Genomic DNA, 27,053 nt, shown 5'->3' on the forward strand with positions numbered 1-27,053 from the left:
TGCTAATGGTCCTGATCTGATGCCTCCATCCATGGACTTTAGTCCATTATTATAAAACGTTTTACTAACACATACTGCCGAAAGTAAAAAAAAATGTATTGCTTAATTTGGAAATGCATTGCATGAACAGTTAATGAACCTTTAGTAGGGGTGCGGCTGCCTGCAGAGAGCGTCATTAGTTGTTGTTGCCGCCTAGTGACACTCAAGGGAAATTACATTGTTGTCATTAACTGCAAACTTTCTACACATCAAATTTGGCAATTACTTTAACTAGAACTGATTAAATTAAATCATTGCTGTATATACACAGTACTTTCAGACGACGTTTAAAAACGTTCAGTGGCTGCATGCATATTAGACACGTTGATCTTCCATTAGGAAGTGTGCTCGACATAGAAAAAAAACTGCATTTCTTATTTATTGAGCTGTGGGGATGAGCAAGATGCCAGACAGAACATCATTCTAACCTCCACGGGGACTGCCAAGGCTTTGGGCAAAGTCATCCCAGAGCTCAGTGAGTATGTGGACACTTAACAAATGATGTGTAAATGGAATCATCAGTAGGCTACAATTTATGGAAGAACTTTCTTCAGAAGAATATTTATGACTGTGTGCACTCCAGCTAACAGGCAGAAAGGTCCGTCAAATGTTTGAAATAATTACAATAATTATATCCTTTATGCTCACCAAGGCTTTATTTAATCAAAAATAAAGAAGAAAGAAAGATAAAAGAAAGGATTAGTTACATTGATCAAAAGTAACAGTAAAGACATGTATAATGTTACAAAAGATTTTTGTACCGTGCATCAAAAACTGTTTTTCAACATTACTAAAAATAACTGGTATTAATAACTGAGCACTAAAAAGGTAACTGATCATATTTGAGCTGCAAATCAGCATATTAGAATGATTTCTGACAGATGATGCTGAAAATTCAGCTTTGACTTCACAGGAATAAATTACATTTTAAAATATATTCCAATAGAAAACAGTTATTTAAAATTGTAATAATATTTCACTATATTTATACTGTTATATACTGTTATGCTGTATTTCACTATATTTATACAAATAAATCCAGCTTTGGTGAGCATATAAGACTTTCAAAAACATTATAAGATCTTAATTATTCTGGATATTTGACCAGTACTGGGGGGGGGGGGGGGTACATGTACATATATTGAATACTTATTTTGGTCAACCGACAGACATGACTGTCTCGCATTCACATTTAGCAAGTGCTATTCACGCCCTATCATAGTGATTATACGTGTTTAACTTCTAATTGTTTGCTCAACTCTAATCTGACTCTTGATTTTCTTGATATTTTACATTGATGTGATGACATGATTGTCATGGAGCCGCCAGTGGACCTGCAAAAGCCTGTAATCATCCCTTCATCTCCAGTCTTTTCACTTTACACAGCATGTCATTATGTGTAGGACTAGCTGTGATGTTGATGAGTCACTGTATCTGAACTACTTTCACTATATTGCCCAAAGTATTGGGACACCCCTCCAAATCATTGAATGCTGGTGTTCCAATCACTTTCATGGCTACAGGTGTATAAAATCAAGCACCTAGGCATGCAGACGCTTCTACAAACATTTGTGAATGAATGGGTCGCTCTCAGGAGCTCAAGTGAACTCAAGCGTGGTACCGTGCAATAAGAACATTTGTGAAATTTCCTCACTACTAAATATTCTACGGTCAACTCTTAGTGGTATTATAACAAAGTGGAAGCAGTTGGAAATAACAGCAACTCAGCCACAAAGTGGTAGGCCACGTAAAATCACAGAGCAGGGTCAGCGCATGCTGAGGCACACAGTGCGCAGACGTCGCAAACTTTCTGCAGAGCCAATAACTACAGACCTCCAAACTTTGTGTGGCCTTCAGATTAGCTCAAGAACAGTGCGTAGAGAGCTTCATGGAATGGGTTTCCATGACCGAGCAGCTGCATCCAAGCCTTACATCACCAAGGGCAATGCAAAGCATCGGATGCAGTGGTGTAAAGCACGCCGCCACTGGACTCTAGAGCAGTGGAGACGTGGAGTGACCAATCATGCTTCTCTATTTGGCAATCCGATGGACGAGTCTGGGTTTGGCGGTTGCCAGGAGAACGGTACTTGCCTGACTGCATTGTGCCAATTGTAAAGTTTGGTGGAGGGGGATTATGGTGTGGGGTTGTTTTTCAGGGGTTGGGCTTGGCCCCTTAGTTCCAGTAAAAGGAACTCTTAATGCTTCAGCATACCAAAACATTTTGGACAATTTCATGCTCCCAACTTTGTGAGAACAGTTTGGGGATAGCCCCTTCCTGTTCCAGCATGACTGCGCACCAGTGCACAAAGCAAGGTCTATAAGGACATGGATGAGCGAGTTTGGTGTGGAGGAACTTGACTGGCCTGCACAGAGTCCTGACCTCAACCCGATAGAACACCTTTGGGATGAATTAAAGCGGAGACTGTGAGCCAGGCCTTCTCGTCCAACATCAGTGCCTGTCCTCACAAATTCACTTCTCGAAGAATGGTCAAAAATTAATTGATTAATTAATTAAGACAACAACTTTTTTTAATTTTGTGAGCAAAAAGTCTGGCTTTTGTCAACTCATTTGTCATAATACTGCTATTTCATTTACTGATCTCTCTCTCTCTACACTAAAACGAGTGAGGTTAAGAAGGTAAGGATAACCAGCTGTCGCTTCGTAAAGTCGTTGGCAGATTGGCCATCTGGAGCACTGAGAGAATTCCCAGTGGGCTGATCTACCGCCAATAGGTATGTATTACAAGTGTTTACACATTTAATGCCAGGACTAAGTTGCCCAAATGATTAATGTGATTTTTTCATGATTTTCACAGAGACTGTATGGACAAACACACCAACGATTTTAAACTGTTAAAAAATGTAACTCTATAGAAATAAAACTCTATTATTGTGATGTCATGTTCAAGATGAATATGATAATGAGGGTGAGCTTGCAGTGCCACACAATGAAGTTCCCTTGTTTGTGCTTTTCTGAGTCCTGCTTGTTCTATTCAACTGTAAAACACTTTGTAAACAGTGTTGAATAAAGCTTTACTGTGTACTTATAAATGATGTGAAACATATGCTTTGGATGTATTCTATTTAGGGCCCAAGCACCGATGTTGTGAGGACCCTATTGGAATTGCTCTGTCTATTATTATTCTTCTCCGAAATGAATCGCATTTATGAGGGCCTAAACATGCTCGAAAACTCATGAAACGTTGCACACGTGTCAGAAGTAGTGAAAATTTCGCTTGATACTGGTTTCAGAATTAGGTGTGGCAAAATGGCTCGATAGCGCCACCTACAAAATTTCAATTAAGCGCTGTTCACGCTACGTTTCACGTACAAGTATGAAATTCGGTAGACAGCCCAACTCCTACAAAAAAGTCTTTAGGAGCAACATCTGAAAACCCTTAGATATTTTGAATTTTCTCTGAATTTTTTTTTTGCAGTTTTTGCCATTTCCAGACGTTGTACTTTAACAAACTCCTCCTAGAGATTTAATCAGATCAACATTATATTTTGGTCAGTCTAATCTAAAGGCCTTTGCAATGTTAAATTGTGAAGATCTTGAGTTTTCGCTGAAGTGTGTGTCCGTGGCGGCCTGACAAAATTTGGCCTTGTCCCAAATGGCACCCTAAACACTTGCTGTCTTCTACGAGTTCGCACTTTCATGATGTAATGTTGCTTTGACTGTCGGGAAGAAGTCCGCTGTGGAGCCCGCATCAGTGCGGCAAAAGTGCGCATCGAGGGCGCCTATATCGACCTGGGCGGCGCGGGCAGAGCTAGGCACCTGGGCAGCGCGAACACCCTTCTGAGACCTAAAATGACAAATGGGACACCATACGGTCTCGTGGACTTAACTGACACATGCACACGGCAGCCATTTTATGTCCACAAGACCGAAAGTGCATATGAAGTGTGCCATTTGGGAATGGGCCTTCAATGTTTCGCTATAAAACAGGAATTTGTTGGAACTCGGGCATACATTATCTGACCTGCCCCAAAAGTCCTGGCCTGAAGACATTTACATACAATATTCAGTTAGTTATAGCGCCACCTGCTGGCAAATGTCGTCCTTTACACTGTAATTTACTTACTGAAACACATTTAAATATGCCATGAAGTACCAAACATTCTAGAAACATGTTAAATCATGCAGCACGTGGCTAAGTGCTAATGTATGCGATTAACACCACGAAACAGGAAGTTGTTGTAACTCAGGCATACAATGTCTAATCTGCCCCAGACTTCACGTTTGAGAAGAGTCCTGCCCTGAACACAAAATCAATGCCCTGGCAAAAGGAAGTGACGTGTTTAACTCTGTGATGCCCTAGCAACATACTAAAATATGCAAATGAGTGCTAAACATGGTAGAAACATTCTCAAACATGCTAACAACACTTAGCTGAGTGTTGAAGCATGCTATTATCGTCATGAAACAAGAAGTTGTTGTAACTCAAGCATACAATGTCAAATTTGCCTCTAACTTCACATGTTTAATAAGTGCCCTGGCCTGAATACATCTACAAGGCAAAATTTAGTTATAGTCATCGCGCCACCACCTGTTAGCAGGAAGTGTGGCAAATACTAATGACTAGTCAATATTTACTCTTTATACTTAAATGCATATTGCCCATCGTGCTCTGTTTTCCTAAAGCCGGCACAGATGGAAGGGCCCTTTCATCACTGCTTGCAGCTTTAATGTAAAATTATATTTGGAGAACTTGTTTTCACCCAAGACCATGCTGTAAATCATACTAAACATAGATTTATATAGATTAAACACATTATACATAGCTTTACCCAGGTCCCAGACCCAGAGTTTCACTTTTATAGGCTACAATACAAATTTATGATAAAAGTACCTTTTTCTCTCAAGTTAGTGTGCTTAGTTACCAAGGCGACAAAAGTGTCAGTGAAGACTTGAGATGAAATGAGACGTGACCTTGAAAAGAATCAAGGTAAATGTTTTTGTGAGCATATTCTTTTACTCTGTCATTTAAAATCAACTAATCCTATTTAATCCTTTTCACAAACTGTAACAGTGGCAAGGCATGTAGCTATAGCACATTTCATACACAGAGGCAATTCAAAGTGCTTTACACAGAAATGGAATTAAAACTGATAAAATATTAGGCTGTAATGTAATTATAGCTAAGATTTCATTCATGTTTAATTCGACCAACATACTGCCAAAAGCAATAGGCTACATAATTCGACAGCCTATGTTGTGGAAATAACATTGTGGTGGAAACATTCAGACAAAAATATTTTTTTACTTTGTATACGTTGAAGAAACCCGTGTCACCGTGTGCATGAAAAACCTTATCTTTTTATAATCGAAATGTCATAGGCTATTCATAAATGCAAATAAACGTTGTTGTTGTGGTTTTTAAGAAGATGGAACTACAGCTTGAAATATTTACCCTTCTTATTTATATATCGTGTTGATGTACAACCCTAATAAAAAGTCTGTTTATTTCGGATGTTGTACGTTCTCCGTCACGATTGTATCACACTGTTGGTTGCCAATCACAGTCAGTGGCGTAAAGGGTACACTTTCGCTACCGTAAATTCCAGAAACCTACAAACGCACATTCAAAATGGTGAGCTTGAATATCGCACAATAAACTGTAACGTAACAATTCCGGGGGTTAAATGTCTTATTTTACAGCATCGATTAATCTATACACGTTGAAGTGTGCAAAGCTGGACAAACTGTCGCGATGATCGCGAGAGAGGCGCTTATACTACCTAATCACGGTATGAAGGAGCCGCAGTTGCTCCTTTCATGTTTATCTCTGCTCTGGAGCCTGGCCGTTCCGCTATGAAGACGCATTTAATCCCCTCTAAGAAAACAAACCACGTCTGTTAAGGTAATGGCATACAAATACGCGTAACGCGTCCTTATGTTACATTGATAGACTGTCATATAATTTAAAGGCTTCAGTTCTGGTGTTAATCGGATTCATTTAGTCCTTCTGAATCGGACAAGTGTTCCTTCAGTTTATTAACTTCAGAGGATCAGCTTTGAAGGCACACAGTTAAATCAGTGTTCATGCCGGACTTTGAGCATTTTAGATTTTCTCATACCAGAATGAATCCTGTATTGGGAGAGAATGTGTATTCGTTCCAGCAGAACCAGGTGACGGGCTTCGCGGACTCCGCGTCATCGGGCCACTGGACCGATCCAGCGGGCCTTTTCTTGAGCGAACACACGGGTGGCTTCGGACAAGATGGGTTGGACCTGGGCGCTTTACCACCTCCAGGAACACCGTATATACACCTGGGTAACTATCTTCACCGGGTGTCTCCACCCCCTCCTGCCGCCACTGCCCTGCGCAACGACCTGGGATCCAACATCAGCGTCCTCAAAACTCTGAATTTGCGTTTCCGCTGCTTTTTAGCCAAAGTGCATGAACTGGAACGTCGGAATAAAGTATTAGAAAAGCAACTGCAACAGGCGTTGGATGACAATGCGGAGTGTGTAGAAAACAAAAAGCCTTTAACGCGAGAAGTTGGGGTTCAAACCGGCCCCGGTGGATGGGTTCCTGTTAGGCCAGACCTGATACCCATTCAGAACGCGAACGACACCGCATATCTGTCCGGAACCTTGTTGTCACCGACCCTCAATAACACCATCCTCCCTCTCGAGTCCTATAACAGGACAACTGTAGAAAACTTCAACCCATTCAATCTGACGGACTCTAATTTCAATCACACCCTAAATTTCCCGATCAGCCCGATTGATCCTGCTCCAAAAACCATCAACAATATTAACGGGAAGTATGTCAGTACCGGGATTGGTTGTACCAGCAATCCTCCACCCAGATTTCACCCTGGCTCTGTCTGGTCTTATAATCAGAGGTTCAGCACCGGGCGTGAGTCGCGGGTCTCGGGTCCAGGTGTGTCGTCATGGGTGCCTCCAGATGGTGTGGGTGTCCAAATCGACACCATCACCCCAGAGATTCGGGCCCTGTATAATGTCCTCGCCAAGGTAAAGAGGGAGAGAGACGAATACAAAAGGAGGTTAGTAGGTGTGCAAGGTGATGCTCTTGTAAATGGCTGAAAAAAGCTTCAAACTGTAACTTTTACGCACAACTTTACGCGCTCTTTGCGCGCTATGTTTTGTTGTAGCCTTTCCAAGCTGGTTGGATAAACTTTTTGGATGATTATCCAAAAGTAAAGAACTCCCCAAATTAAAAATAACTTTTGTAGTTCTGTTAACTATTGGGATGTTTAGATTACTTTCCCCTCATTTTTAGGAGTGTTGAAATGTAACATATCTGTTTTTGCACTGTAAAAAATGTTGCTGCAATTAGTTATAACAACTTAAAATTTGTTGAGATAACTTTAAAAATTCAACTAAACTAAAGTTAACTAAACATAATATTTTAAGTCAACCACAAACAACACATTATTTCTTATTCCATTGTGGATTTTTTTAAAGTTGTGATAATCACAGCAATATTTTTTTTACAGTGTGGGCTTGCATGTTAACATTTTTAAACAACATTAAAAAAAAGTTTTTTATTTGTATACTGTGATCTGAGAGTACCTTTGTTAGAAAAATTTAATTCACAATATTTTTTTCTTTCTAAAAACTGAAAAACGCCATCATATGTCATTAACATAACACAAAATATCAATATCCACCACACATTATACAAAGTCTGGTAATATAGACCAGTGAATTCCGACGGTAACATGTTTCTAGCAGAATCTTTTTTTTTTTTTTTTAAACAACATCCACTGAAGCACACATCCTCAGGTTTTACCACGGTGAGGTGAGATTACAGGTTAATAATAGTGTTGCACTGAATATTCTTATTAGCTCTACCAGGGCTTTTCCTATTCAAGCTTATGGGCCTCATAAAAATCTGGTATTGTAGATGTGCTCAATGCAAATATATGAAGCATTTTGTAGAATTAGTATGATGAATGTGTTTGCACTGTTCTTTAGCAAGACAAAACTATTAGGGCTGGTTCACACTGACTCAATATTTCAATTACTCTTCATTTGATGTTTTTTGAGGAAGCATTGAAGTAGCCTTTAAATAGAATTTCATAAACAGAATATTATAATCACAGTGCATATCACTGTCAAAATGAAATTTGTAGCTTTTTCTCTTTTAAAGTAATTTTTAAGGGTAGGCCTATATTATTTCTAAACATAAAGGCCCAGTTCCACAGACAGGGCTTATATTAAACCAGGATTAGGCCTTAATAACATTAAGGTGTGCATTAAGAAAAAAACATTACTGGTGTGCATCTCAAAACAAAACAATGGCACTGACATATTTTAAGATATGCATGTGCAAGTTGCTTTCAGTTAAAACAGCTCAAACATGCATTTAAGTCTGGGACTATTTTAAACCTTGTCTGTGAAACCAGGGGATAATGTCATCCTTGTTTCAGATACTTTGATATAATTAAAAATATGTATGTGAAAATTAGATTTTTTGTTGTTGTTGTTTTCAGTATCATTTTTGCCCTAGACCCCCATAAATTAATTAATAATCGATTTAGAATATAATAAAAATGTTGTAGGGTTATCCTTTGAGAAAGTTTGAATTGCATTCAATAGTTAAAACTTAATTGCATTCAGTAGTTGAATTGCATTCAATAGTTAAAACTTAATTGCATTCAGTAGTTAAAAGTTATTTCATTTTTTTAGGCATATTTCTTATACATTTTTTATAATAGAATTATAATTTTATCATATTTTATAATAGAAATTGAATAGGTATTAATTTAATGCATTAATATTATAACATGAATAATGCTAATTAGTATGAAATTATAATTTCAATATGGTTTCAGAACAATACATGACCAATGAGTAAAATGACATAAAGGAGTTGGAGTTAATCTCCTGTATAACCCTTCCTCCTGGCGAGTCTCTCTCTCTCCATCTCTCTCATTCCAACTTCAGCCGCCTCCCCTCTGCGCCTCAGCATCTGCAATGCAGTACTGAACTGAGTGCTGCTACTGCCAGGATGCCAATAGAGAATAATTTAACAATCTCTCCCTTACCTTCCTGTTCAACCTCCCTAGACTACCACCAGCTGCCAAAGCTACTGAGTATCAGCCAAATTAGCATAGTCAGGTTTATTTCTCAAGAACCCTTTGGTTGTATATTTTTTTTTAGTTGTGTATGTGATTCAGTGGCACCTGTTTTGTGGTGAACTGCTGATTCAGCTGTCAGTATAGTCGTTGGTGTGTTAAGAAGAAGGTTATGTGGATGTTGTTTCGGACGGTGTTAACATAAATCACCTGCTCTAACACCTGCAGTGATATTGCAGTAATGGACTAAAATGGAAGGAGCGTGTGTGTGAATGTTCCTGCACTTCCTGTCGTTCCTTATGTGTACAGTCATGGTGACACGTTACATAATGGCTCAAAAAAGGACGATATGCTACATGAGTACATTACTATAAACCCAAACCGTAGGGTCATGTTACGTGAGAGAAGCCTGGAGGTTCTTTTGCTCTTTGCAGATGGTTGCATTTTTATGGCGTGGAAGTGTAGAATTTCATGTTTATTTGTGTAGTTGTATAGATCAGTTTTGAGTCGAATTCAGATTTTTAAACCTTTTTTAAACAGTCAATATTTTTATTCTTAAGTGCATGTAATTTTAATAATAAGCATGTGATTTAACTTTTTTAATATTTTCTTGAATTATCAAAGCCAAGGTATACAACAGTGTACAACCCATTAAATGGACATCAAATTAAATCTGGCATTTCACCTGATTAAGTTCAGTTCTGTTTGGTATGGAAGCTTGTTTCCACCACAGAATAAAACATTTTAAAAGATAATTGCGACTTTTTATCTCACAATTGTTACATAATTACAAACTTGCAATTCTGACTTTATTACACAATTCTGACTTTATAACTCGCAATTCTGACTTCTTTTCTCAGAATTGTGAGATATAAACTCGCAATTGCGTGATATAAAGTCAGAATTGCAAGTTTTCTGGGGGAAAAATACTTTTTCTAAGAATATCTAGTTGCGTGTTATAAAGTCAGAATGTCAGGTATCACTGGGTAGAAATGGGAGCGAATGCAGGAAGAGTAGATTTATTGTAAATAATAAAATAAAACAAACATAAACAAAACACCCGCGAGGGGGAAAACCAAACTTGAAATAAACTTAAACATCAGGAGAGGTAAACAGGAAACACGACAGGGAGCAGACGACATCCAACAACGATCTAACATAGGACTGCAGACACGTCTCAATTACCTCCTTAACTCAGTAGTCAGGGTACTGATCAGGGAGTCAGCCCATTGACTTATGTCCTGATCAGTGCCCTGACTACTGAACTAGAGAGCTCTTTGAGACGCACCCAAGGAGACTATAAAGGGAACAAACCAGGCAGGAAATGAGGGAGAACAGGTGGGGCAAATAAACCAATAATCAGATAACAAGAGGGGCGGGTTAGGCAATAGACAGGAGACATGACATCACAAGCACATGCACAGAAATGACAAATACAAGACATGTGCTTTAACAAAACAAGACAGACATGTGACACAGAATTGCAAAGATATAAACTGATTTGAAACCGTTGAAGTCAAGTGGGCTGCACAAGTTCTGAAAAGCGCCTCGATTGCCCCCAGGTGATTGGTCCCAGTATAGCCCATAAACCCCGCCCCCGCCATGTATTCCAATGGGACGTGAGACAAACTAAATAATCAAATAACACTTCAAACTATTTTTTTCCAAAGATGGTTTCTGTCATTTTAAGGTAGTTTTTATCACGCTGATGTAAGTTCAAGTGTTTTGTTTTAGTTTAGTTATTTGATGCTATAAAAATGGGGGTGTGACGCTGTGATTGGCACCAACTGACTTTTTTCGGGAGGAGATTGGAGCTTTAGCTTTAGCAACTCATTATGTCGGTGTGTTTATTTCAGAGTTGTTCTGCAGTAAACTGTAATAACAGATTCTACGGGAGGGTGGGCGGGGTTTTGTTCTTCTTCCTGCTGTCTAAAGCGCAGACTCAGGTCCCAAATCAGCGCAAGATGTCAGCGCCATATTCAGACATTTGGCGGCTTCCCATCTCTACAATAGAAGATAGTAAAGGGGTGTCATCCATCTTTTTTTACAGTCTATGGTTGAAGCAACATTAGCAGTGAAAGAGAACTAATTTCACTATATGACCGCACTGTTAGTCAGAGAGTCCATTACTTTCTCAGTTCTCTCTGAGAGACACGCGACATGAAGCCGCTGCTCAAAGAGCGCGTATGAACTGAACTGAGACTTTTTTGCCACCTAATTGCACTTGAACGGTTAAATAAACATACCTATGTCTCAAAGTGACACGTATTTGCAAGTAAACAGAGTCATTTATGTCTTAAGTGAATGTAAACCTTTGAAAAAGAACCGAGAAACTGAGAAAGAACAACGCACGAGTAGGCCTATATTGGATCCGTGCAGCCAGTCTTAAAGTGACAGCATCTACATTTACCTGGTGTCATTATTAATGCTAATCAGGCAACAAAAAAAGAGAAAATCTTTCACTGCTCTTGACTGAATCACCTTTTTAACTTGAATAAGAATAAATGTATATTTCATTTACACAGTAAAGTGCAGTAAAGTATGCTTTTTTTAATAAATTTGATTGTATGATTTATTTAATAAAATTGAACTATTTATTTATGAAGATAGATAGATAGATAGATAGATAGATAGATAGATAGATAGATAGATAGATAGATAGATAGATAGATAGATAGATAGATAGATAGATAGATAGATAGATAGATAGATAGATAGATAGATAGATAGATAGATAGATAGATAGATAGATAGATAGATAGATAGATAGATAGATAGATAGATAGATAGATAGATAGATAGATAGATAGATAGATATGCATATTTGAGACCTGATATTATATATTTTTTGTGATTGTTTATAATGATTGGCCAATTCTCTCGTCTTGTTAATTCTAGATGGGAAGAGGAGTACACAATGCGGATGGATCTAGAGGAAAAAGTTGGAGAGCTTGAAGAAGTAAAACCAAATCAATCTAATATTTTAATTAATTAAACTAAGACTCAAATCTTATTTTCCACTGTCTACCGTTTCTTACTGCATCTGATGACACTTGTATGTGTTGCAGGACCTGCAGGAGAGCGAGGTGTGCCAGGATGAACTTGCTCTGAGGGTTAAGCAGCTTAAAGCGGAGCTGGTTCTGTTCAAAGGCCTCATGAGCAATGTGAGTTAAGCACAATATTCATGTGACCTGACCTCAAAAATACCTCAGTAAGTTAGTCAATATTAGTCAATATTGTTTATTTGAATAGAAGCACAAAAAATGCATAGTCCAGTCAAATGCTGTCCCACAAATGTCTTAGCAGAGAAAACCCTAATCAGAGTAATTGATCCTCTTTACTTGTCCACTCCATTTCAATTAGGCTCGTCCTCGCTTTGCATTTTCTTTCATTTCCCCTCTCCTTTAGAATCACTCAGATTTGGACAGTAAGATCCAGGAGAAGGCCATGAAAGTGGACATGGATATCTGTCGCAGGATCGACATCACGGCTCGTCTGTGTGATGTAGCACAGCAGAGAAATTGTGAAGACATGATTCAGATCTTCCAGGTTTGTCTTTCATCCTCACACATGAAGTACACCTTTGTTTGTGTGTGTGTTTGTTTACCATTATTTGCTTCCCGTCTTTATCAAATGCTGCGTTCACGCCACTTCGTATTTACCGGAATCTTGAGATGACAACACGTGACGTTGTATTCGGAGCTGTTCACATCCTCGAACTGGGGATTATCCGTTTCTATAGCGACAGTCTGCAAAATAAATAAAAAAATTAATTATTATTACACTTTCATTTATTTAGGTTGTCATTACAAGAATATCCTAGATATCTAACTCTGCGCTGCATGTCTTTTGTTTATGTTCACATTACTTATGCATGAAAAAAATTTAATTACATGAATTTTTTTATATTACGAAATAACAGCTTTTTTCCGCGTGAGGTGCAGCGGTCGCGTGGTACAAGCCGTAACCAGCCTACAAACTTTAATTACGAGCTCTACGAGGACGTGAACACTTTTTACAAGCTAGAATCTTGTAATTACAGGAATTACGAGGTGGCGTGAACGCACCTAAAGACTTGTAAGGTTTTATACTTTTTTCATATTTTATGTTATACCACTCCCGTTCAAAAGTTTGGGGTCAGTAACTGTGCGTTCACACCGCCGCCGACGAGAGCGTCAAAGTGGCCGGAAGTCATTCATTTTCAATGGGAAACGGCGGCGAGCTCCGGCGAGAGTGGCGCGGCTTGGATGATTTGGGCATCGAGAAGAGTTGAAATCAGCTCAATTTTATGATAATGAGCTATGACGCTGTCCGGGGGCAACCGGGTGGCAACCAATCGGAATGTAGAAATGCTCCGCTTGAGAGGATCCCAGAGAACGCAGTGCGGAAACTTTGGTTCCGACCACATTAGTTCCCAAGCAAAATGGAGGAGTGGTTGATCATTGCGGTGGCGGGTTTGATAAGAAGGCGCGTGATACTATTTACTGGCAACATTTTCGCTCTAGAACGCTTGTTTTTCAGCGGGAATACAATTCATTTGCTCACCGATTTGATTGCATTAATCCTGCACTTCAACCAGGACAGTTATTGTAATGTAGGCTGTACACAACTTAATGTTAATTATAGACCAATGCTAGTAAACGTCTCCTATAAACTGCATGTTGAAATTAGACTAGCACTTAACCATGAACACAAAAGCCACACCGCACAAATGGCTTTTAATTGGTTTATTTTGTTAGCAAACATGTTAAGTTATTTCAATCTATCCTTTTTTTTTTTTTTTACTTTCACATTTAAATGATTTCATGAGGTTATCTTATACGGTTATACACTACCTGTGCTCAGTTTGCACCAAGGCCGAACAACATGCTTTACAGCCCCTTTAAATGAAGACCAAGCATTAGTTTTTTTTTTAAGAAATTGGTGACATTTTAAAACAAGGTTTAGTTTGTTAACATTAAATACAAAGTTCGTTCATGAAACTCTAGATGGTGCAGGCTAATATGTCTTTAACTGTCCTTAATCTGCTTGCAATCACATCATTATCTATAGGGGACAGCTGATTGGTTCCTGCCGTATCAGTAGCCAATCAATGCGCTTGCATGCTCAACCTTCAAATACTTGGTTAGCATTTTCTTTTGAAGTACAGCGCGCTTTCAAAAACCCTCCACCTTCCCCAGCTCCACCTGTATAGATCTGCTACGGATAATTCACAAATGCTACATTGTACAGCAGCAGCATGTCTCTTACTTGCTCACAGCAGCATGTCGGGTATGTATTGGAAGTAGCAAGTCTTGTACTTGTACTAAGTACTTGCTCTGCAGCAGCAGCAGTGTAGCAGCTCTATTCCACGAAGACGAAATATATCAACATTGTCATTTCCATTACCAATGCCAAAAACTCATAGAGAGTTGTCATGACATGAACTATATTAGTTAACATGAACTAAAAATGAAACATAATTCTAAAGCAATTATTCATCACAGTTAATGTTGATTTCAACATTTACTAATACATTAAAAGCATTTTTATTAACTAACGTTAACATTAAAGGTGCACTATGTAACATTTTTGCAGTAAAATATCCAAAAACCACTAGGCCAGTGTTATATATTTTGTTCAGTTGAGTACTTACAATATCCCAAATGTTTCCAACTATTTGTAAATCGTGAGAAAATTGCTATTTTAACCAAGGAACCGGGATGTGTGAGGGAGTCGCCTCTCATTTGCCTCATATCTGCGTTACCCTCGTTTTTTTGCAGAAACACTTTACTCTTACTGCAGTGTGCAACAAGTGTCATAGCAGCCGCCGAGCAAACGCACAGAGTAACGTCATATAATTTACAACACACTCAAATATATCTAATATGATAAACAGAGATGGGTTACCTCATCCTCATGACAGGAAAAGCGGAAATGGTGCCTGCAACTGTCGCATAATAAAAGTCCTGCTGCTCATGAGGTGTGTGTTGCATTCATCTTATTAAGCTCCCACAACATTCGGTCCTGCTCTGCTTCATACTACAGTAACGTTAATAATCGCATCCATGAACATGATTTCTGCCCGAGTCCTATCACGATTATTTTCCACCGGCTGTGAGGTGAAGACCACATGTCCCAAGATTCTGCGCTCAAACGTGGCGTGATCAAACTACGCCTTTGTTTTGAATAGGCAACCTCTAGCGGACGGAAAAGTTACATAGTGCACCTTTAATGAATACTGTAACAAATAAATTGCATTGTTTAAATTGTTCATTTTAGTTCATGCACAACTAATGTTAACTAATGGGAACGTATTGTAAAGTGTTACTTTATTTTAAGGTGTCTTTAGTTGCATCCCAAATGACACACTATGCACTTACACTCACCTAAAGGATTATTAGGAACACCTGTTGAATTTCTCATTAATGCAATTATCTAATCAACCAATCACATGGCAGTTGCTTCAATGCATTTAGGGGTGTGGTCCTGGCAAGCCTGTAGTGCTCCAGTCAGAAATTGAAGCTTTCGCGCCTCGATCGCCCCCCGGTGGCCGGTCCCAGTATAGCTCCTAAACCCCGTCTCTCCATGTATTAGAATGGGCGCGAGACACACTAAACAATTTAATTACACTTCAAATAATTGTTTCCTAAAGATGGTTTCTGTCATTTTAGGCAGTTTTTATTACAATAATTTCATTTCAAGTGTTCGTTTTTTAAATAAGTTTAGTTTTAGTGAGTTATTTGATGCTATAAAAACGGGGGGTGTGACGTCATGATTGACAGCTGAGATTGACGGCTTCTCTGAGTGAAGTTGTCACTGAGCCACTAACAGACTTTTTTCTGGATTTTTGGGAGGAGATTGGAGCTTTAGCTTTAATTTCTACACTTCCATAACTGTTTATTTCACACCAACATAATGAATTGTTCTGCATCTGCGAGAGTGTGGGCGGGCTTTTGATAATCGCGCCTCTACTTCCTGTTCTCTACTGCGCAACTCCGGTCCCGAGATCGCTACTGCGCAGACTCTGTCCCAAGATGTCAGCGCCGTGAGCGGGCCTATGAAAGCTTCAACTTTGGTCAGCGGAAGTCAATGGAGTCGCGTCGTCCATATTTTTTTACGGTCTATGGGTCCTGGTCAAGACAATCTCCTGAACTCCAAACTGAATGTCAGAATGGGAAAGAAAGGTCATTTAAGCAATTTTTATGCGTGGCATGGTTGTTGGTGCCAGACGGGCCGGTCTGAGTATTTCACAATCTGCTCAGTTACTGGGATTTTCACGCACAACCATTTCTAGGGTTTACAAAGAATGGTGTGAAAAGGGAAAAACATCCAGTATGCGGCAGTCCTGTGGGCGAAAATGCCTTGTTGATGCTAGGGGTCAGAGGAGAATGGGCTGACTGATTCAAGCTGATAGAAGAGCAACTTTGACTAAAATAACCACTCGTTACAACCGAGGTATGCAGCAAAGCATTTGTGAAGCCACAACACGCACAACCTTGAGGCGGATGGGCTACAACAGCAGAAGACCCCACCGGGTACCACTCATCTCCACTACAAATAGGAAAAAGAGGCTACAATTTGCACGAGCTCACCAAAATTGGACAGTTGAAGACTGGAAAAATGTTGCCTGGTCTGATGAGTCTCGATTTCTGTTGAGACATTCAGATGGTAGAGTCAGAATTTGGCGTAAACAGAATGAGAACATGGATCCATCATGCCTTGTTACCACTGTGCAGGCTGGTGGTGGTGGTGGTGGTGTAATGGTGTGGGGGATGTTTTCTTGGCACACTTTAGGCCCCTTAGTGCCAATTGGGCATCGTTTAAATGCCACGGCCTACCTGAGCATTGTTTCTGACCATGTCCATCCCTTTATGACCACCATGTACCCATCCTCTGATGGCTACTTCCAGCAGGATAATGCACCATGTCACAAAGCTCGAATCATTTCAAATTGGTTTCTTGAACATGACAATGAGTTCACTGTACTAAAATGGCCCCCAGAGTCACCAGATCTCAACTCAATAGAGCATCTTTGGGATGTGGTGGAACGGGAGCTTCGTGCCCTGGATGTGCATCCCACAAATCTCCATTAACTGCAAGATGCTATCCTATCAATATGGGCCAATATTTCTAAAGAATGCTTTCAGCACCTTGTTGAATCAATGCCACGTAGAATTAAGGCAGTTCTGAAGGCGAAAGGGGGTCAAACACAGTATTGGTATGGTGTTCCTAATAATCCTTTAGGTGAGTGTATACTCTATGTACTTCTCCACTTTGTACTCATCTGTGTAGTGTGTAAATTTTATACGGTTATTTTGTCATTCAACATCAGAGTCTGATGCCTGTCCCGCTCCGATACGCAATTAAAGTTGCTACAGTCGAGTGCATGAAGCGTCCAACATTCCACACTTTTAATTTTTTGTGTGAACACATTAATTACACTGTCTATTTATACGCAAATTGGGACTCACCTTTTGTCACACTGTAATTATACATTTAAGTACTGAGAAATATTAAGTAACTTACTATAGGGTTTGGATTAGGGTTTGGTTTTGGTTTAGGATAAGTTGCATGTAATCATGCATAATGTATAGTTATTACTATAGTAACTACATGTAAAATGTAACAATGACACGGTAAAATAAAGTGTTACTAGAAATGAATACTTTTATTCAGCAAGGATGCATTAAGTTTGATCAAAAGTGACAGTAAAGATATTTATAGTGTTGAAAAATTTCAAATCACGGTTTCCACAAAAATATTAAGCAGCACAACTGTTTCAAGATTGATAATATGATTTTTTTGAGCACCAAATCAGCATATTTGAATGATTTCTGAAGTATCATGTGACACTGAAGATTTTTATTCATATTACTGTTTTCTAGCAAGTAGCCACACCTCCATCAACCTTGACTCGCCGCCCTCGAAAACCAGCACCACAGACAATCAGAGGGAACGAGAGTGATGAACCAGTAAGCATCTCTGAAAGTGAGGAAAGCGGGAATAAGGAGGTGGAGCTGTGTTGCTCATCGGCCAATCAGATCAATGAGGAGATGCAGAGGATGCTCAACCAATTGTAAGTGGCACCATTGAATGTCTGAAATTTCAGAATGCTGATAATTGTTTTACTCAAACATAGTAAATGGCTTCCTAATTAGTGAGATGATACACAAGTAAACAAATCATACTTTTAATTAAAAAATGGTCTTTTAAAAATATAGTGTTGATGCATTCGGGTTCATGTTGTTATTTTGACGACCACACACACTTTTAAAACAGTTTGTTCCAAATCATTTGAGAGAATGAGCGTTTGTTTTTATGACCCAGGCGCGAATGCGAGTTTGATGATGACTGTGACAGTCTTGCATGGGAAGAGACGGAGGAAACTCTGTTACTCTGGGAAGATTTTCCAGGATGCACCTTCAACGTTGAGAACCAAGGAGAGGTACATCCATCTTTAATTAGTTTCAACTTCAGTGATGGCTAAATGACATTGGCATGGTAGATTTACAATATACACTGTAAAAACAAAGTTGCTGCCTTAAACTTTTAAGTAGCCTATACAATCTTGGCTGTCATTTCAACTTAAATTATATTAAACTGACTAAAAAAATTGTAAAACGTTACAATAAGGTTTCATTAGTTAACATTATTAACTACTTTAGTTAACATGAACTAAGAATGAACAATATTTCTACAGCATTTATTAATCTTAGTTAATGTTAATTTCAACATTTACTGATACATTATTAAAATCAAAAGTTGCATTTGTTACCCTTAGTTAATGCACTGTGAACTAACATGAGCAAACAATGAGCAACTGGAGTTTTACTAACTAACATTAACAAAGATTAATAAATACTGTAACAGATGTATTTCTCATTGCTAGTTCATTGTTAGTTAAAACAAATGAGACCTTATTGTAAAGTGTTACCAAAAAATGAGTTGAAACCAGTGGCGGCGTTTCACAAAAACTTAGGGTATGGTATGAGCCCTTCTGGCACATTCCCAAATAATGACATGATCTTAACAAAATGTGGACAAAAATCCACTAATAGAACTTTACAACAGACTTAACAACAATGCAAATACTGAAATATATGTCCTTTACTGTGCTCTAACCAAACGCGACATGTGAGAAGAATATATTTATTTTACTGTTTTTATTTCTGCGACGTTGTGGCTGAAACAACATACAAAGTATGACAAGTGCAGATTATGTGCTTTATTTAATGTAAAAATAATTTAAAGCGAGTTTGAATGTAATTTTTTTTTTACCTTTATAGACATAGCCTTATTGAAAGCAACAATGGATAATTTACCTCAGATCATGAAAATAAATTAAAGGAAACAACCATGTTCAAACTGTCAAGGTGAACAAAAAAGTGTATTCTATGAAAAAAATATATATATTTCAGTCACTCAGTATGTATTTTTAATCATGATAAAATTGTGTACGATTTAGGAATTCGATATTGTACTTATCAATTTCGTTGCGAATACAGTCAGTGCGCTTGCAGAGAGCTCTTCTGATTGGCTGTGATTTTTGATTGATTGATCTCGGGACGAGTCTGGTTTGCCGTTGAAAATCTTGGCTGCGTCCGAAAACCTAGGCAGCTGACTCGTTGCCTCGCTGCCTTATCAGACAATGGCTTGTAAGGCAGCGTTTGTGCATGAAGGCACCTCATGAAACTAATTTCGGACAGACTTCTTAGGCAGCGTAACAGGTTAATGATCTACAGAAAAATAGAGAGAGCTCTGGTGAGAACTAAACAAATATTTAACTACTACATTAGTAATTTCTCACTAGAATGACATCAGAAGTAGAAAATGTTGGTAAAAAACGCACATTTACACACAAACTGACCAGCAAACGCAACTTTCGGACGCCATCTTTTTTTTCAGCTAAACTGTCACAGAATTGAAACCATATGATTGAGGGATATCAAAGGCAGCGAAGGATACAAATATGCTGCCTTCAGAAATCGATCAGATGAAGGTATCTCAGGAGACGGGAAGCGAAGCTAACATTAGATTCGGACGTACCTTGGTGCCTTGGTGCCTTCCTGCCTTCAAATGTGTCCTCCGAAGGCAGCATTTTCCAGGTTAGGAAGCCAGCCAGCAATAGGCTGTTTAAATTTGTTTTTCAAAGCTGCAACAGAATGTCTCGGTTACGTGTATGTAACCCTCGTTCCTTGAAGGAGGGAATGGAGACATACGTCAGAATGTAAACCGGCGAATCAGGATATTGCATGAGAGCCCAATTCGTCGGTTCACATTCTGACGTACGTCGAATGTGACCGACTGAAAGGGAACTACCGAGCAGCATCATAAGCTGTTTATTTCCCTTGCTTGTCTGAATGCCAGGGTATGGCAACTGCTATACTCTGCCATACGCAAACGGCGCCCCTGGTTGAAACATGTATAACTTTGAACATTTAAAAATGCTTAACCATAGTTAAAATAATGTTTAAAAAAATTTGTTGTCTTAATGACTTAATGATCATATAATCTTTTACTGTGTATGAAATGAACCCAATTACCCCTGGAAAAAACAAACATTTAAACAGCTGAACATTCAGACTCACTTAACCCTTAAATGCATGACTGTTTCGCCAAACATTCTTACATATTCGGGTCTTTAGCAACCTGGATCTATATCTAACATGGATAGATCTATACCTGTCGCGATAATATATAAAACTCCTAATATTAGAGTAACAATTACAGAAGAATAAAATAAAGCATATTTCGGTACCTTTTGGAGCTTGGAAGGGTTCAGTTTGAGCAGATGTTTTATACCATCACCACTGTCCTCGTCAGAACTCATTTCCCAGTATATTCAGCATTTGGCTCATATTCGCCATCTCACGCATATCCTCAAAACTCATTTTCAACATCTTGAAAATAAATATTTTGATCACTGACAGCTTGCTTCACCAGATCCATCATCAAGTGACAGTGACAGTAATATTTGAATGTGTTCAGTATTTGCTCTACAGTAAATCGCTGAGCCATTTCAAGTTTTGCAAATATTATTGTTTCGTTTTCAGTCTGCAGTTACTATGAGTGAAACGTCACTTCATCATTGTGTATCAGACATTGCCACCTTGTGGAATAAAGGTGAATTGCAGTTATTTTGTCGTTATAGATTCATTTATTATTGTGCAGAAAAAAAAAGTACAATATTACACACCTCGGGTCGTTAGCGACCCTATACAATTTTGACAAAACTAGTGGAAAAACAGGCATTCAATTATAATTTTTTTTTCTTTTTCTTGTTATATAGTTTAAAATGGATTGATTGAGGAATACTAAGAAGGTTGATGTCTAACTTTACAAAATGAATGAGGAGGAGGGTAGCGAATGACGTCTCGGGTCGCTAAAGACCCGAGGTATGCATTTAAGGGTTAAACATCCAAATATACAATTTTATTGTTTGTTTTTTTTAACCAAGTCATCAAATCTCATGAAGTTTATACATTTGTAAACTACAGAATAACTACAAAATAACTACAGTATTGCAGTCAAAAGCAGTTATCTTTTGGTGTCGCTTTTTAAAAAGATGTGATTTATACATTAATCAGTCAAATATTTAGTTACATTTATCTAGCTCTATTATTGATGAGTTTTTTCATCCTAATGTTTTGAGCAGGCACACAAAAAATACCCGTCATAATATGAAAACGCTCACACTAGGCCTAATACAGTTTAGTGGTTTTTGTCAGCTCACCAGTTTTGCTATAAACGGCAAACGAATAAGAAAAAAAACACTGAGTCGCCGTTGTTACTGAATTGATGCATTTCATCTTGATGTCTTTCTCTTTCTCTGCAAAATATTTCCATCATGAAGACAAAAGCTACAAGACATCTCAAAAATATATTTTTTTCTTTTGCTAATTCACACTGTCTCACACAGCAAGATGAGTCCATAGAGAAGGTGATAAAGGACACAGAGTGCCTATTCAAGTCTCGCGAGAAGGAATATCAAGACACCATTGACCAAATTGAGGTAAAGAGATTGTTTTTGTGCCTAAAAACCTAACTCTGCATGTCTTTCTATTACTTTAAGTTTGTTTTGTGTTTGTCTGTACCCGTAGTTGGAATTGGCTACTGCTAAGTCAGATATGAACAGGCATTTGCATGAGTATATGGAGATGTGCAGCATGAAAAGAGGGCTGGATGTTCAAATGGAGACCTGCAGACGATTAATCACTCAGACTGGAGACAGGTACACACACACACTCACACACAGGGACTCTCCATAGGCATAATGGTTTACCCTACCCCAAAACCTACCTCACATAAGACTTTATGCATTTTTTTATTTTAAAAAAACTGTTTAGTATGTTTTTTAAGCCATTTGGTTTACGTGGACACAGGAAATGACCTCATAAACAATGTATACGTTGTAATACCCATGTCATTATACACATTTGTGTCCTCATAAACCATATATACAAGAACACACACACACACACACACACACACACACAAACAAGGAGTTCGAAAGAAGACTAGTCATGATAGTCATGTTGTACGGTCAGAGGTGCACATTAAAAACTACTTCAGACTGCCTTTTTAGACATCAAAGTTTTTGTAGGGTTTAATTAATGGACAGCTTTCTATCAAGAGTCTTTTCTCTGTATCAGAATCTCTCATTCCGGACCACTCATCAACTTTGCACAAGCTTTGCCTCATGTTATGTGAATTTTAAAATGTACAGGCAAAGAAAACCCTTTTAAACCCTTGTTTATGATTATTGCTGATGTTGCACTGAAAATTTGATTTGTTTTTCTAATAAAGAAGTTAAAAAGTGCATTTAAACACATTTTTATATAGCCTGTTAACTGTTAGTGTCCCTGTAGCGGGACACTTGTCATGTTTTTTATTTCATATTTTAGTAATTATCATAAATTAGATATCATTCAAAAGCTTAAACAGTCAAAAAACTGCGAAAAGCGGTTTGAAATTGGACATTGCGTTACCATAGAAATGCTACTTTAAAACCTTTTAGCAGATAACATTTTTGTGATATCAAATTCAAATTTGGAACACAACTTGGTTAGAGATAGTAAACTTAAACAGTAAACGTAAACGTCTATAACTGTTTTACACTCTCTCTTTTTGAAATGCTATCTGCAATAATCTGCTCACCAAACTTTTCAACTAACTTTTATTTTGGATGCGATTAATTGCGATTAATCGATTGCCAAACACTAATATTAACACTAAATTCCTTCAAATTGCCTTGTTTGAGGTGTACCATAAAGCTCACATGATGATGAAATGTTAGTGATATGCATGTAACTCTTCATCATTTAATTATTTGTCAAACAACGTCCTTTTCTTTAAATCTGCCATTCACTCACAAGCGGATCCACAGCGGCTTTGGCACCTCTGTCTGTTGTTTGGTATCGTCACAATTGTCCCGCGTTCTCATTCGCTGACATATGAGGGATTTAATGAGCAGGGTAAGCTGTCTCCCAGGTCTCAATCCCCGAAAATCTCATTGTATTTGATACAAAACTAAATAGATTAAATAAAGTGAAAAGAAAAGTAATAACTGAAACTATTTTCATAGTATTTTATTTTCTCCATAGGGACATTTTTTTGTAATGAAAGCATATAAACTGTTAAAGACAGACCTACTGTAAGCAGACCTTTAACTATCCAAGGATGTTAATCGTAGTTTTTGTGTTTGTTAAAGTCATCAATTTGCATTATTTCAACTTATTTATATATATATATTTTATTATACTTACATTTATTCTAATTATATTTTACTTATATTTTATTTATAATAGGCTACTAATATTTATTATATTATATTTATTATTAATTCTTAATTTAAAAAAAAACACTTCTGGCATACATTTAAATTGACGCCTGCCATGTCGTCCAGCATACCCGGGTAAAAAAGACACCGCTCGCCACTGATATATAACATAATAATAATACAAATATTTAATACACATAGCATTTTTAAAGTTTTAAAGTCCCCATGTAGTCAATAATTGTATCTCATAAAACTCATCTTTGACATATAATTTCAACATGCTTTAAAATAGTTTTAACTCTACACCCTTGCTTTATTTAGTATACGCAGAACCATGAATATGCAAATTAGTCCCCACCTCGACTCAATCACACAAACTTGGACTACCTGATCCACTTGCTCAACTGTAGTAAATGCTACACAATGGCAAGTGAAATATTGGTTTAATTTAGTATGTTTGAACCAGAAACGAAGAAGAGAACAAGCAAATTATACAGGCTCGTCTACACATCAATGTTTCAGAATGGGAATGTGTTTTTTATGTATTGCTCTCGTCGGACACATAGCAGTAATTGATATGATTAGCCTTCGGAATGACTACGTTATCAAACAGCTAATAATGTGTTGCTAATGTTGCTCAGAGTCCGAAAACTGCCTTCTAAAAATCAGCATCCTTAAAAACGCTTCGAACATCACAGAACGTCAGCCACGCCCCACACGTTGACGGGATTGGTGACATGTTTGTGACGTAGGAAACAGGGGCGGTTTCAAAATGTGTTTTTGAGACTGTCTGATACACTGCAGATAATGCTCAACAACTGACAATTTGCACGTGGTGAATCAACATTAAAACTTGATTTTCAACACAGGGAGGTCTTTAAGGCTTTTCTTTTGCTTTATATTCTTAAAGTGGTTATTAGTCAATGATGTGTAAAGATTGATGGTGTAAACCATTGTTTGACCGTAACACTGACAGCTTTGGCTTTAAAATTTGATGTGAAAGATGACATAAAAGCACGTTCTCAATGTTACTTTTACCCCTTCACCTTTTGTTGCTTACTGTGGAGGGTGAAGCCAGACACCCACTGTTGTCACTCATTACATCTCCCTTCCTCCACAGAAAATCCCCTCTTCTAGTTTCGGCTGCTGTAGAGGAGGGAGAGAATGCAGAGAAGGAGAGGAAAAAAGCAACTGCGGCAAATTCTGACAGCGCTGAACCATACTGTGACGTGCAGTCAAACTCTTCTGTCCCGGACCACACATGGAAGAAGGCTTGATAGCATTTATGCCCCTCCAGCAGCACAGTAATTGCTGCGGTTATAAACATATAGCCGTGATCATTTCATAATAGAGACTGTGATCCTGCAGCAAGACTAGTAAACGGGTTATAGATACCTTCTGAAAGGCAAGTAACCTTGTGTGGTTTCACTAGTGCCCTCTATTGGAATACACCGTTAATGGCCCTAAAAAAAAGCATCCATTGTGCAATTTCCCTACATAGCATCATGTAAAATTATGGCCAAAAACACAAGGGCTGATGTGATATCACCTTTTCTAGATGACATCATTTTCTTACAGTTTATTTGTATGCAGATAAACACAGTTATTCCTGATATATAGTATCTTTTGTAATTTATCGTTTAAAGAGATAGTTCACCCAAAAATGAAAATTACCCCAAGATTTAAGCCATCCTAGGTGTATATGACTTTCTTCTTTCAGATGAATACAATCAGAGTTATATTAATAAATGTCCTAGCTCTTTCAAGATTTATAATGGCAGTGAATGGCAGCCCAAAATTTTAAGCCTAAGAAACAGCATCCATCCATTATAAAAGTAATCCACACACCTCCGGGAGGTTAATAAAGGCCTTCTGAAGCATTCGATGGGTTTGTGTAAGAAAAATATCCATATTTACAACTTTTTAAAGTAAAATATCTAGCTTCCGCCAGACCGCCTTCCGTATTCAACTGGTGAAGAAAGTGTAATGCCTTCAAAATGTTAACGTTACGTCCGACGTCACACATCACGTTTTTTTTCCGTAAGTTGAATACGGATAATATAACTCTGATTGTATTCGTCTGAAAGAAGAATGTCATATACACCAAGGATGGCTTGAGGGAGTAAATCATGGGCTAATTTTCATTTTTGGGTGAAGGTTCTTTGAAATACTCCCTGGTTATACTTTATTTATTTTAGTGACGAATTGAGAGTTAGTTATTTTAAACTATATTTTTATTTACTAAGCCAATTTCAACATGATTGAATGTTTTAAATGAAGACAAAAAATCCATTGGTTATATTTTTGCTTTTGTTTTCCTGTTAAAAAATGATGTCATGTCTTGGAGAATGATGTCATTACGTAAGGAACTAGCTTTTGTTAGTCAAGCAAAAAAATACATGTTTTGAAAAAGAAAAACATGAAGAAACACCTAAAATGTTTTTAAATAAATCATCGTCACTCAAAACTGAATATGAATTGTACTAAATTAACTATTACTAAAATATTGCATAGTAGGAATGACTCACCCCAGCATTAACCACAAGGCACTTTTGACAGAAAAAATGTCTGAAATATTTTTTTCAATCAGCCATAACGGTAGGTTTTTTTAACCTTGAATACTCAAATAATAAGAGCAAGTAATTAATCTCTGAACAAGCACTTAGCAGTTTCTGCATCAGCTACCAGTAATGCCAGCTATATGATAAGTGATATTAAAATAAATCTACAGTCAGACTTTTTGCACCTCTGAGTGGAGATGATTTTGGGAGCAGAATTTAGCACTGAGCACTTTGGTGTGAAGTGCTCACTGAAGTGTGTGGGTGTCTGTGTTCATTTACTTATTTAATCTGTGGTTTTTGTGCTGTGGGTGCAGGCCAGATGACTAATCATGGACCTTTTTATTATTTGAGTGTTTTTTTAGTTTGAAGCTACATCTTAAGCATTGTAACATGCCCTTGATCTCTCAGTGAATGTCTTTAGCCATTCAGTTGCATTAGCATTAGTCAAATAGAGATGCTCAAGTGAATTTCATTAAATTCACTCTATGAGGGCCAGGGTTACAAAAACAGGTCATTCATGAAGTGCAGCTGACAAAAAAAAGAGGCAAAATAGCAAGTGAATTCAGTGTAAATAATCGGTCGAAACAAATTGGTTAGTTAGGTCAAAAAAGTCAATATGCAGCGAGTCATTATGCACT

At 37.9% G+C, this 27,053-nt stretch overlaps 2 protein-coding genes across 2 annotated transcripts in view; both read left to right on the plus strand.

The window, feature by feature from the left end:
* LOC307133598 (craniofacial development protein 2-like) overlaps nucleotides 1-27,053 on the plus strand; it is a 1,416,430-nt gene that overhangs the window by 1,123,509 nt on the left and 265,868 nt on the right. The window lies entirely within an intron of this gene.
* Nucleotides 5,622-26,948, plus strand: iffo1a (intermediate filament family orphan 1a). Its single transcript, XM_079829415.1, has 9 exons — nucleotides 5,622-7,056; nucleotides 11,992-12,052; nucleotides 12,162-12,257; nucleotides 12,502-12,642; nucleotides 17,961-18,151; nucleotides 18,403-18,520; nucleotides 21,995-22,087; nucleotides 22,176-22,306; nucleotides 24,975-26,948. The coding sequence occupies exons 1-9, from the start codon at nucleotides 6,086-6,088 to the stop codon at nucleotides 25,129-25,131; spliced, it is 1,959 nt and encodes a 652-aa protein (XP_079685541.1). The 5' UTR covers nucleotides 5,622-6,085; the 3' UTR covers nucleotides 25,132-26,948.

The sequence above is a fragment of the Gobio gobio genome, assembly GCF_949357685.1.
Source record: "Gobio gobio genome assembly, chromosome: 11".
NCBI lineage: Eukaryota > Metazoa > Chordata > Actinopteri > Cypriniformes > Gobionidae > Gobio > Gobio gobio.